The sequence below is a fragment of the Moschus berezovskii genome, chromosome X (genome assembly GCF_049115385.1).
Source record: "Moschus berezovskii isolate FMDL1 chromosome X, NW_MosBer_1.0, whole genome shotgun sequence".
NCBI lineage: Eukaryota > Metazoa > Chordata > Mammalia > Artiodactyla > Moschidae > Moschus > Moschus berezovskii.
In genome coordinates, this window is record NC_142488.1 from 65,910,045 (window position 1) to 65,923,976 (window position 13,932).

A 13,932-nucleotide genomic window follows, 5' to 3' on the forward strand; every position below is an offset into this window, starting at 1 on the left:
CAAGATGTCTGGCTCCAGGTGAGTGATCATGCCATCGTGATTATCTTGGTTGTGAAGATCTTTTTTGTACAGTTCTTCTGTGTATTCTTGCCACCTCTTCTTAATATCTTCTGCTTCTGTTAGGTCCATACCATTTCTGTCCTTTATCGAGCCCATCTTTGCATGAAATGTTCCCTTGATATCTCTAATTTTCTTGAAAAGATCTCTTGTTTTTCCTATTCTGTTGTTTTCCTCTATTTCTTTGCATTGATTCCTGAGGAAGGCTTTCTTATCTCTCCTTGCTATTCTTTGGAACTCTGCATTCAGATGCTTATATCTTTCCTTTCCTCCTTTGCTTTTCGCTTCTCTTCTTTTCACAGCTATTTGTAAGGCCTCCTCAGACAGCCATTTTGCTTTCCTGCATTTCTTTTCCATGAGGATGATCTTGGTCCCTGTCTCGTGTACAATGTCACGAACCTCCGTCCAGAGTTCATCAGGCACTCTATCAGATCTAGACCCATAAGTCTACTTCTAACTTCCACTGTATAATCATAAGGGATTTGATTTAGGTCATATCTGAATGGTCTAGTGGTATTCCCTACTTTCTTCAATTTAAGTCTGAATTTGGCAATAAGGAGTTCATGACCTGAGCCACAGTCAGCTCCTGGTCTTGTTTTTGCTAACTGTATACAGCTTCTCCATCTTTGGCTGCAAAGAATATAATCAATCTGATTTCGGTGTTGACCATCTGGTGATGTCCATGTGTAGAGTCTTCTCTTGTGTTGTTGGAAGAAGGTGTTTGCTATGACCAGTGCGTTCTCTTGACAAAACTCTATTAGCCTTTGCCCTGCTTCATTTCGTGCTCCAAGGTCAAATTTGCCTGTTACTCCAGGTGTTTCTTGACTTTCTACTTTTGCATTCCAGCCCCCTATAATGAAAAGGACATCTTTTTTGGGTGTTAGTTCTAAAAGGTCTTGTAGGTCTTCACAAAACCATTCAACTTCAGCTTCTTCAGCGTTATGGTTGGGGCATAGGCTTGGATTAATGTAATATTGAATGGTTTTCCCTTGAAAACGAACAGAAATCATTCTGTCGTTTTTAAGGTTGCATCCGAGTACTGCATTTCAGACTCTTTTGTTGACCATGATGGGTACTCCATTTCTTCTAAGGGATTCCTGCCCACAGTATTAGATATAATGGTCATCTGAGTTAAATTCACCCATTCCAGTCCATTTTAGTTCACTGATTCCTAGAATGTCGACGTTCATTCTTGCCATCTCCTGTTTGACCACTTGCAATTTGCCTTGATTCATGGACCTAACATTCCAGGTTCCTATGCAATATTGCTCTTTACAGCATCGGACCTTGCTTCTAGCATCAGTCACATCCACAACTGGGTATTTGTTTTGCTTTGGCTCCATCCCTTCATTCTTTCTGGAGTTATTTCTCCACTGATCTCCAGTAACATACTGGGCAACTACCGACCTAGGGAATTCCTCAGTCAGTATCCTATCATTTTGCCTTTTGACATGGTGCAGACGTGAGAGACGCTGACTGCGGTGGCGGAGACACGAGAGACGCCGGCTCCGGCGCAACCGACCACACGCAGAAGCATGGCCGAGAGGAGCTACCCCACGCCCAAGGTCAGGGCAGTGGCCGAGAGGAGCTGTCCCACGTCCAAGAGGCAGTGGCTGTGGGGGCACAGGAGGGCCGAGAGGAGCTACTCCACATTCAAGGTCAGGAGGGGCAGCCTTGAGGAGATACCCCTCGTCCAAGGTAAGGTACAGTGGCTGCACTTTGCTGGAGCAGCTGTGAAGAGATACTCCACGACCAAGGTAAGTGAAACCCAAATAAGACAGTAGGTATTGGGACAGGGCATTAGAGGGCAGACACACTGAAATCATAATCACAAAAATCTAGTTGATCTGATTATATGGACCACAGCCCTGTCTAACTCAATGAAACTAAGCCATGCCGTGTGGGGCCACCCAAGACGTTTGGATCATGGTGGAGAGATCTGACAGAATGTGGTCCACTGGAGAAGGGAATGGCAAACCACTTCAGTATACTTGCCTTGAGAACCCCATGAACAGTATCAACAGTATCAGTATCAAAAGTATTAACTACTAAAATATGTTAAAAAAAAAAAAAAGTAATTTGAACAAGGTGACAGATTGGAGCAGGTGTGTATTTATTCTGGGGGGGGTGGGCAGAAGAGGGGATCCTTCTGGATTATTTAACTTACTCTCCAGTATTTGATGAAATAGCTGAAGACCGTTGTAGCAATGTACAGGCAATAGAGAACAGAATAAGCTAAGAACTGAAGGAAGAATTTATAGTTGGAAAATCCAATGCAGTTATTAACCCTAAAAAAGGGAAAAAAAAGAAAAACATTTGAAATCAGGATCCATTGATGTAGAACACACTGAGAGACAGTGAAATATGTTACCCCCGCTGCTTCATTTTCTGCCGTACAGAAAACAGAAATTGAAGTCCCTTAATAGGAACAGATTGGAAAAATAAATTTATGTCTCACTTGTTTTTCCTTTTATTTATAGACACAGAAACACCTGGCCTATATAATAGGTTCCTGACATACCCAAGCAAACCTGGATCTTGGATTCTGAAAACTTACTAGCATCTCAGCAACTATATTTACTATAGTATGGTATATTCTCTTTATCATGGTTTCATACTGGTTCTCTGGGTCAGACATACAAAATTTGGAAAAGAATTGCTTAAATTAACAATCTAGAGTATTTCAAACATCAAAATGCTAAAAACAGAACTGAATTGTGTAATGTCAAAGAGAACTATTTGTGCTCTCTTTCATTATTATAGCTAATGGACAAGAGACCATTAGTTCTGTGACACCAGGAATTCATTGTCACACCAATGGTGGTATATTTATTCTTGCTTTAAAATGCTATGCCTTCCCTGTTACCTACACAAATACAAAGCCCAATGAATTATGGTAGAAGAAACAGACATTTTACAACTACGCTTAGGAAAGTAGGCATATTGAGCAACTTTGACCTTATTAGATGAGAGAAATTAATCAAAAGAACATACCATGGGCAATGATGGTCCATTTTTAAAACACACCTACAAAAGGAACAAAATACAGTGTGATAAATTTCAGAATTGAATTCAAGGTATCCAGCAGTATTTTTATATGGTACCAGTACACTCATTCCTAGGTTTCCACTATAGCTTCTCCAAAACTATTGTGTCCTCAGTTGTTGCCAGGATAAGCCAATCACTAAACTTTAGGATCTTGTTGGCAGCAAGTTACATGCCTAAAATTCAACCTTTAAAAGCCATTGGGAAATCTAGGATATTGACACAGAGAATAGGTCCAAGATATCTCCCCTCACTTTACTTCAGTCAGTTCAGTTCAGTTCATTTCAGTCACTCAGTCGTGTCCGACTCTCCGCGACCCCATGAATCACAGCACACCAGGCCTCCCTGTTCATCACCAACTCCCAGAGTTCACTCAAACTCATGTCCATCGAGTCGGGGATGCCATCCAGCCATCTCATTCTCTGTCGTCCCCGTCTCCTCCTGCCCCCAATCCATTCCAGCATCAGACTCTTTTCCAGTGAGTCAATTCATCGCATGAGGTGGTCAAAGTATTGGAGTTTCAGCTTTAGCATCAGTCCTTCCAATGAACACCCAGGACTGATCTCCTTTAGAATGGACTGGTTGGATCTCCTTGCAGTCCAAGGGACTCTCAAGAGTCTTCTCCAGCACCACAGTTCAAAAGCATCAATTCTTCGGCGATCAGCTTTCTTCACAGTCCAACTCTCACATCCATACATGACCACGGGAAAAACCAGAGCCTTGACTAGACGGACCTTGGTTGGAAAAGTAATGTCTCTGCTTTTTAATATGCTATCTAGGTTGGTCATAACTTTCCTTCCAAGGAGTAAGCGTCTTTCACTTTACTTACTTAGTTGAATAAAAGTAAAAAATAAAGCATGACCACAGCCTGTGCTTAATCAAGGTTAACAGAAACATGGATGGAACAAGCACTTAAGAAGTGCATGAAGATTATATTTATTAGCATAAAACTGGGATTTTACAAAGTTTGAGAAATTTGAATAATAAAATTAAGTAGCATTGACTTATAACCCCAAAGATAAAATTATTATCCATGCCCACATGGGTTTCCTTGATGGCTCAGTCAGTAAAGAATCCACCTGTAATATGGGAGACCCTGATTCGATTTCTGGGTTGGGAAGATCCGCTGGAGAAGGGAAAGGCTACCCACTGCACTATTCTGGCCTGGAGAATTCCATGGATTGTACAGTCCATGGGGGTCACAAAGAGTGGAACATGACTCAGCAACTTTCACATATTGATATAAGTAAATGATTGAATAAATAAATGAGGGAGAAGAGACAAATCTCCCATGTAGAGGAATTCCAAATAATTTTTGTAGATATTGTGCCTTCAGAGTGGGGTGGGGGTAGGATAACATTCTTTTAATGTTGGCTGCACACAGAAACTTCCTTCTACAGAGTACAGTATGGAAGACAGGGTAGAGGAAGTGTAGCTTTACAGTGGAGAAATCTGACAAACACTCCAGAGTCAGATGATTAGCACTGCAGTGATAAGTTATATCTATAGTATTTACCCTTGATATGATTCAATGAAAATGACTCTTAACCTCTCTATTATTCCTCTCCCAAAAGACATTACCCAAATCTAATCATGAGAAAAATATCAGACAAATCCTGAGAGTATTCTACAAAATATCTGATAATTCTAAAAACTGTCAAGGTTATCAAAAATAAGTAAAGTCTGAGAAACTGTCAAAGCTAAGAGGAGCCTATGAAGACATGACAACTAAATGGTAACCTGGAACAGAAGAAGGATGTTAGAGAAAAACTGAGGAAATCTAAATAGTGTATGTACTTTGGTTAAAAATTAAAAAAAAATTAATATTGGTTCATTAATTTTCACAAATGCACCATATTAACACAAGATAATAATAGGGAAAATGGTGCAGGACATATGAAAACTATGTTTACAATAATTCTATAAATCTAAAACTGTTCTCAAATAAAATGTTTATTTTTTAAAATGTGGTTTGATTTCTCTTTCTTATCTTTATAATAGCTTGAATCATCTTCATCTCTATTAGGGTATTTGGCATGTACTTATCATGATTGAAAGGAAATGCTCTTTAGGATCAACATATTAGGATAAGTCATTTGGTTGTCAAGGCAACCACCAGTGGCTAAGCTCAGCCCAGGGGAATTATGGCTGTCACTTACATGGCACAGACAGAACAGTGGTGGCAGCGATCTGGCTTGATCAAATGGCACCGGTCACAGAATCTTACAGCTATAGGAGAAATAAGGTAGTTAGCATTGGTTAGGGATCAATATGACACCAAATATCTTACTAGCCTATCTAGATGACTTGTTATGCACTGATTACAGGTACTCAAACTCATCTCATTTCAAGTAAACAAGCAAAAGATCACGTAAGAGAATTGTGGTATGTAGCACCTTTTGGAGGATGAGTGTAAGGGGAAAAGTTTTCATATCTGGATATCTGATCATAAAATTCTGTATTATGAAACAAACTATACTGTCAATTACTTGAGTTATTTTGGGGAAATCATTTACCCTCTGTTTACTCCAAGTTTGCTATCTGAAAACAGAATTCATCATTTATCTCCTGTCTCCAGAGGTTGGACTGTATGAGGAGGATAAAACTCCTAAGGTATGGTGAAGAGGGTGGTTCTTAGAATAAGCATTTGAATAATAGAAGAGACATTCTAGAAAAATTAGTTCAATTGACCAATTCTGCAGATGAAGAAAATAAAGACCTGAGCCATATCAAGTGACTTAGACAAAGTCACATAATAAGCAAGTGGCAGTGGCAGGGCTGTGACTTGTAGAGCTTTTATGACTCTTTAGTTCAGGATTCTCTTCACTTTGTAAATATGACATAAATAATATTTCTCCTTCCCTCTCTACCTTCTTCCTTCTTTTCTTTATTTCCTTAGATAAAAGACATTTTCCTTTCCTTCTAATTTTCTCTGTGTTCATTGATAGAGTATGTTTAATGTGATTATTAAGTTTAACAAAATTACAAATATTTTGAGCTAATATAAAAATTCCATCTAAAGTGTACCTTAAGCACAAATAACTGATTCAACATAGTGAACTATTAATTCAGCAGAGTTTCTGTGTTCATTCTACAAGGGACATGCATGTTTAGATCCTTCAGCATGTTTTAAAAAATATGGTCAAATGCCACATCCAGTTTAAGTCACTATCACTTCTAATTTAGAAGACTACAATAATTCCTAATTATTCATTTTGCTTTCATTCTTGCCCCTTCAGAATACATTCGTTACAGAATAGCCAAATGATTTGTCAAAATCTAAATCAGATCTTATCACTCTCCACTAAAAACCTTCAATAGATTTCCAACACTCTTAGCATGGCAAGTCCCCCTGTTTTTTGGCCACGCTGTGTGGCTTGCAGGATCTTAGTTCCCCAACCAGGGACTGAGCCTGACCCCAGCAAGTGAAAGCGCTGAGTCCTAACCACTGGACTACCAGGGAATTTCTGCAAGTAAGTTTTCCTTAATTGAGTCCCAGATCATATGACATTGCCTCAGAGAAGCCCTCTCTATTACTGTGTATCAGGGATGTGAACAAATGCTTCAACAGTTGAGGGAATAGTGATTAGTGAAGAACCTGAGAATTCATGCCTTGTTTAAAGAGGCACTACCACTTGGCTCTAGCTAATTTTTGCCTTTGGGAAATACAGATCGAATGTTGCCAGTGTCTGAGTTTCCAAAAGAAGGCAGAAATGTGGATTTTCATGAAGAAATATTCAAATTGTTAAAAATTAGTAAAAAATGCAAAGTTTTAAAAGACATAAGAGATCAGAAAGAATACATCTCTGGGTCCAATTTATCCCATATAACTCTAGCTTTTAATCTATTCTCTACCACACCATTCTGCTTACTACTGTTTGGAATTATATATTTAATTTCCTGACTGTTTCCTTTTCACCATATTTCAGTATACATGAAGACTTTTTTAAAACCAGCATGCACTAATCCTCTAACAAAATAAATAATAAATCTTTAATATCATCTAATATCTAGATTATATTGAAACATTCCCAATTGTCATATGGGATCTTAATAAATATTTGTTGAACAAGTAAATGATAAATAGATGAACATAGACATCTAACAGTATACTTCCCAAACCCTGAAACATGATCTTCCTTATTAGAAACATTAGAATTACTTGCCAAAAAAACCCCTTTGTTTTCTTTTCCCTTTTTAGGACCTTTATTTATTTATTCTTGTCATTTAATCATCAAGGTAACTTTTGGATACAGGCAGTATTAACCCCATTTAACAGGGGAAGAAACTGGGGGCTCAGAAAGGTCAATTGCTGAATGTCATATAGGGAGGAATAAGACTTTTTAATGTTCTCACTATCTATTTTATATATTTGGAATCTTGAAAAATAGTATAGATAATCTTATTTGTAAAGCAGAAATAGCAATACAGACATAGAGAAAAAAGTCTTAGGTTTCAAATTTTAAGAGGTGAATTATTCACCTAGTATTGTTCCACTCATGCAGAAGAAAACTAATAATAAAACTCCATAGTGAATATCACCAAAGAAAAATGAAGACATATCTCTGCACAAACACTTGTACAAGAATTTTCACAGCAGATTTACTCATAATAGCTGAATACTGGAAACAATCCTAATGAGCATCAACTGGTAAATGGATAAACAAATTATGATATTCATACAATGAAATACTACTCAGCAATAAAAGGAATGAAATACACAAGAATGTGAATGAATCTCAAGAACATTATGCTGAATAAAAGAAGCCAGATACAACAGTACATACTGTATGATTCCATTTATACAAAATTCTAGAGTAGGTAGAACTAATCAATGGTAGAAAACCCTTAGAATAGTGGTTGTCTTTGGTGGTGGTGGTGGGACTGTTTGGGAAGGAGCATGAGAGAACTTTCTGTGGTATGGTAATGTTTACAGAGGTTTTGGTTACACAGGTGTATACATTTGTCAAAACACTGAACGGTACACTTAAGATCTGTGCATGTTTTTTGTATGTAAATTTTACTCAAAAAGAATAATAAAATATTTAGGTGGATCTTGGGTACTTTGGAATGCATAAAAAAATAAGATGGGGTTTCTGTGGTGGTCCAGTGGTTAAGAATACACCTGCCAATGCAGGGGACATGGGTTTGATCCCTGGTCCAGGAAGATCCCACATGCTGAAGAGCAACTAAGCCCATGTGCCACTACTACTGAAACCTGCACTCCTCAACAAGAGAAGGCACTGCAATAAGCAGCCCATGCATTGCAAGGAAGAGTGGCTCCCACTCGCTGCAACTAGAGAAAGACTGCATGCAGGAATGAAGACCCAAAATAGCCATAAATAAATATTAAAAAAATAAGATGGCTTGCCATCATTTAAAAGTTTACAAATAACAAATGCTGGAGAGGATGCGTATGGAGAAAAGGGAGCCCTCCTACTCTGTTGGTGGGAATGTAAATTGGTATGGCCACTATGGAGCACAGTATGGAGGTTCCTTAAGAAACTAAAAATTGAACTACCATATGACCCAGCAATCCCACTCCTGGGCACATATCTGGAGAAAACCGTACCTCAAAAAGATACATATACCCCAACATTCATTGCAGTACTATTTACAATAGCCAAGACATGGAATCAACCTAAATGTCCATCAATAGACGAATGAACAAAGAAGTTGTGGAATACAATGGAATACTACTCAGACATAAAAAGAAATGAAATAATGCCATTTGCAACAACATGGATGGACCTAGAGATGATCATACTAAATGAAGTCAGACAAAGACAAATACCATATGATATCACATGTGTGGAATCTGAAATACAATACAAATTAATTTATTTACAAAACAGAAACAGACTCACAGTCATGGAAAGGTTGTGGGGGATAGATAAATTAGGGGTTTGGGATTAGCAGATACAAACTACTATATATAAAATAAACAATAAGGGCCTACTGTATAGCAGAGAACTGTATTTAGTATCCTGTAATAAACTGTAATGGAAAAGAATATGAAAAATAATATATGTACATTTATATAAGTTTAACTGAACCACTTTGCTATACATCAGAAACTAACACAAAATTATAAATCGACTATACTTCAATAAAAAAAATTTTTTAAAAAGACGGCCTGATGGATGATAGATAGAAGAATGTATTTGTAGACAGATACATGATAAAGCAACATAGTTAAATGTTAGTGGTAGACTCCAGTGGTGGGTATACAGATGTTTATAAGGTAATTATTCCATAAATGCTTGACATTTTTTATACTATGTTGAGAAAAAACTTCATGGTGTTTCTCAGAAGAAAGAAGGGAAAAGTGGGTTAGAGTGAGGATATTTATGACTCAGTGTTTCTGAGAACCTTGTAGATCTGCCTCCCTAAATGACTTTGGATGAACTGACCTCCACTCCCAGTTCTTGTGTAAACTGGTAGCTTCTTGGCCATATCAACAAGCATCTGTTTCTGGACCTCAGGTCTCTCTTCATTTTCATAGCGCTCCTTGTCTGTATAGGACAAGTGGAACTGCAAGGAAAAGTGAGAGGCAAGACTTTACTTTCCAAGGTTCACAGAAAAGATTAAAGACAACAACAACTATTTAGATGAAAATATTTGTTACCTACCCTTTGATATTCAGATACCAATTTGGCTTATAACTTTCTCTGGATAATTATCTCATTTATCTTATCTGGCTTTTATCTCAATATTCATAACTCTATGTGATAGGTAATATTGTTTTATAATCTAAGAAAATAAAATCTAAGTACCTTGGCTATGGTTATACTCAACTCAACTAGTAAAAGCAGCAAAACTAAGACCCAAACCAATTCACCAAGACTTATGCCATTTCCACTCCACTATACTATAATATGATGTTGCATGTTAAAAGTGATAGATACATTGCTGCCAGGATACTGTTGATGATAAACTATGCTTTTTATTAAGTTGTGAGTATTCTATAGGTGTCCTCTTGGAGAAGCTGAATGAGACTACTTGCAACTTTGTGTATTCTAATTTTGCAAATGAATAGATAATTGGATATTTTCACTATTTTAGAAGTTTTTAGTCTGGTATGAAGCTTGTTGCCACGTTTGTGCCACACTTTGCTAATCTTGCCAAAAAAAAATATATAAGGGCAATGATTTTCCAAAGTAATACAGACCTGTAGGTTTTCTTCTGTTTGGGCCAAACGATAGAAGAGGTGAAAAAGAAAAAGACCTGTGATCAGATTTTCTGGGTTTCAACTTCATCTCTGCCATTTAATAGTTCAAAAATCACTTTGGAAAATCAGACACTCTCAACCTAAGTTTCTTTATCTGTAAAATAGATGAAATAATACTTACTTCACAGGATTGGTGTAAGATTTCTAGGTAATAAATAATAAGTAACTAATTGTCTCTTTTACAAGTAAAATTTCTTAAATTATTCAAATATTTGATATTGCCAATCTTTAAACTTTTAACTATTCTAGATAGCATGTAGTAGTTATGTTAATGTGATCTTAATTTGCACTCCTTTGACTACTAATGACATTCAGCACTGTTTTGAGTTTATTGTCCACTTGGGTATCTACCTGTGAAATGCCTATTCAAACCTTTTGTCCATTAAAAGTAATTGAGTTACATGTCTTTTTTAATTATTGATTTGTATTGCAATGATTTGAGTAATTTATATACTTTGGATACTAGTCCTTTGTTGAATATTTTCTAAAAGTCTGTGGCTTTCCCCTTTACATCCTTTATGGTGCATTTTGAGGAACAGAAAATCTTGCTGTGAATGTAGAGTTATGCAACCACTTTGGAAAACTTTTAACATTATCTATGTAGGCTAAATATATGCCAGCTCTATGACTCAGCAATTCCATTCCCAGTTATATACCTAAGAGAGATGGGTGTGTGTGTGTGTTTATGTGTTTGTGTGTATTCCAAAACACAGGTATAAGATCGTTCATAGCAGCTTTATTCACAACAGAAAAAATGGTAACAAGTGTCCTTTAATTGGTGAATTGATAAATCAATTGTGATAAAAGAGAAAAACCAATAGCAGTAAAAGGGAATGAACAACTGACATGCAACAGTATGAATGAATCTGGAAAACATTACACTGAGTGAAAGGCTTACACACAACAGCATATACTATGATTCTTTTTTTGTGTGAGGTTCAAGAATAGGCAAAATTAATCCGTGGTGGTTACCTCTGAGAGGAAATTGATTTGGAAAGTGTATGAAAGAGATTTCTGAGCTGTTAGAAATATTCAAAATCTTAACGTGGATAGTGATTATATGGGTGTAAATATAGGTAAAATTTATGAAATCATACACTTGGAAATGAGTATGTATTTATACATCAATAAAATAGTAAAACAAATAAATTAATAAAATATTTAAGATAATTTAATGTATCTAACTTTAAAAATTAGAAACATATAAAGTCAAACACTATTTTAAGCACCATACCTGTGGTGCATTTTTATGGAATCATGTTATTCTAAAGTAGACTGACTGCCTGTGAGTATGTGGAAATGTGTAGGGGCTATCACAATAAATATAGTGCACTACAGGCATTTAACAGGTGGAGGCCCAGGTAGCCAAGGATTCTGTGATGAACTGTACAGACACACACACTAAGAAATTTTGCAGCCAGAAGTCTATAGATCAATGTTATAAAATGTTAACTAAATAATGCAAATTTAATATAAAAACAAGTGGCAATTTTGTTTTCTTATAAGAAAAATTATATTAATTAGAAAGTGTAAAGTTTTATTTTTTAATTTATTTTTTATCTTTTTATTGAAGTATAGTTGATTTAAAAGTATAAAATTTTAAACAATTCTTGCTAATGCGAATAATTAAAAGTAGCACCTTGGGAAGCTCTTTAAGTTCAGGGATGTTCTTGGGAGTGTAACTTTGTTGTCTTAAACTGTTCCAGCTTGAAAGGCAGAGACAATATTGTTACAGCTTGTATGTGATGAAACCTTGTGGTTGTACAACAAGCAGGCTTTGGTTTGGAATAAGACATCATGCCTGGATGTCCTATTTCTGGCACAAACCAAGTGTTTTTAATGATTAGAATGCAATGAGCCAGCAAATGTGTTTTAAGTAGGACAGTTGGTGATAAATCAGGATGCATTTGGTATTAGAGAAATTAATATTATGGCTATCAAATAGGCCCAAATGATTCACCTTTTTTATATGGGAGTGTAGATTTATGCAACCACTTTGGGAAACTTTGGCATTATCTACCTAAGCTAAACATATGTCAAAATATTCACTTTTTCTTTTTACCAATTAAAAATGATGAACATGTGGCTTTAAATGTTAGACATTTGCAGTGATTAGCTAAATCCATGCTGATTATCATCATCCATGCTGATCTCCCCAGCAATCTTTTCTGTGTGGTTAGTCTCCATTTTTGTTCCACTGTGTTGCTTCAGGTTCTTAAATTAGACACTTGAGCCCTCCAAGGGATATTTTGATATATGTATAGCTGTCAGTTGTTTTTTGTGGGGGGTGGATAGAGGCTGGTATCTTCTACTCTGCCATCTTTCTGATATCACTCAGTCAAATCTTTTTCTTCTTTTTTCTTCCTTTCACTTTCAACCTATTTACATCTTTGGTTCTAGAGTGAGCCACTTATAGACAGCATAAAGATAGATAATAATGTTTATCTATTATGCAAATATTTCCCTTTTAATTAAATATTTATATTTAATTGAATTTATATTTCAAATCATTACTCATAAGAAAGAACTTTTGCCATTTTCTACTTTCTATATATGTAATATCTCAAGTTCCTCAATTCTTACATTACTACCTTACTTTGTGTTTTATAAAAATTTATTAGAACAGAATTCATTTACAATGTTGTATTAGTTCCTGGCATACAGCAACGTGATTTGTTTATGCATGTGAAGTCGCTCAGTCGTGTCCAACTCTTGGCGACCCCACGGACTGTGGCTTACCCAGGTTCCTCTGTCCATGGGATTTTCCAGGCAAGAATACTAGAGTGTGTTGCCGTTTCCTTCTCCAGGGGATCCTCCTGACCCAGGGATTGAACCCAGGTCTCCTGAATTGCAGGCAGATGCTTTACCGTCTGAGCCATCAGGGAAGGCTTAGTTATGCATATATATATATATATATTTACTCTTTTTAAGATTCTTTTCTCATACAGGCAAACAGGTTATCATAGAATATTGGGTACAGCTCCCTGTGCTATACAGTAGGTCCTTGCTGGTTATCTATCTTGTATGTAGTCATGTGTGTATGTTCATCCCAAGCTCCTGATTTATCCATCCCCACAATGTTTCCCCTTTGGCAACCATAAGTTTGTTTTTGATAACTGTAAGTTTGTTTCTGTTTTGTAAATAAGTTCTTTGGCATCATTTAAAAAACTTAGATTCCACATATGAGATATCATATGATATTTGTCTTTCTCTGTGTTTAATTTTATTTTGTATGTGTACAATTTTTATTCCATAAGTGGGAAAACTAAAATCAGTACTTTTCCTAATGTTGGGAGGCTGTTAAAATTTCTTCCATTGTTTTATTTCCTACTTTGGAAACTAATCTGTATTACAGTAATCACATGTTATAAGTACCTGATATGATTAGAAATTTTTCATGTACCCTCCCAAATATTGCATGAAAACACTTTCATTCAAGGGAACACAGTTTGAAAATGATCAATTTAACTATTGTAATTTTTCTCATTGTCTCACTGAGTTCTAAATTATTACAGTTTCATAGAATTCAACTAGATGGATCCTCAGAATCCAAGTGATTCCTTGTTTTGCTCATTATCTCAACAATGCAGGTAGTAGTT

General features: G+C 36.2%; 1 protein-coding gene across 1 annotated transcript in view; it reads right to left on the minus strand.

The window, feature by feature from the left end:
* Positions 1–13,932, minus strand: part of ZDHHC15 (zDHHC palmitoyltransferase 15) — a 203,696-nt gene that overhangs the window by 75,924 nt on the left and 113,840 nt on the right. The window contains exons 4-7 of the mRNA XM_055437898.2: positions 9,516–9,636; positions 5,262–5,331; positions 3,052–3,084; positions 2,225–2,345 (exon numbers count right to left, since the gene is read on the minus strand). Of these exons, the coding sequence (XP_055293873.1) occupies positions 2,225–2,345; positions 3,052–3,084; positions 5,262–5,331; positions 9,516–9,636 (345 nt within the window). The remainder of the gene's footprint in view (positions 1–2,224; positions 2,346–3,051; positions 3,085–5,261; positions 5,332–9,515; positions 9,637–13,932) is intronic.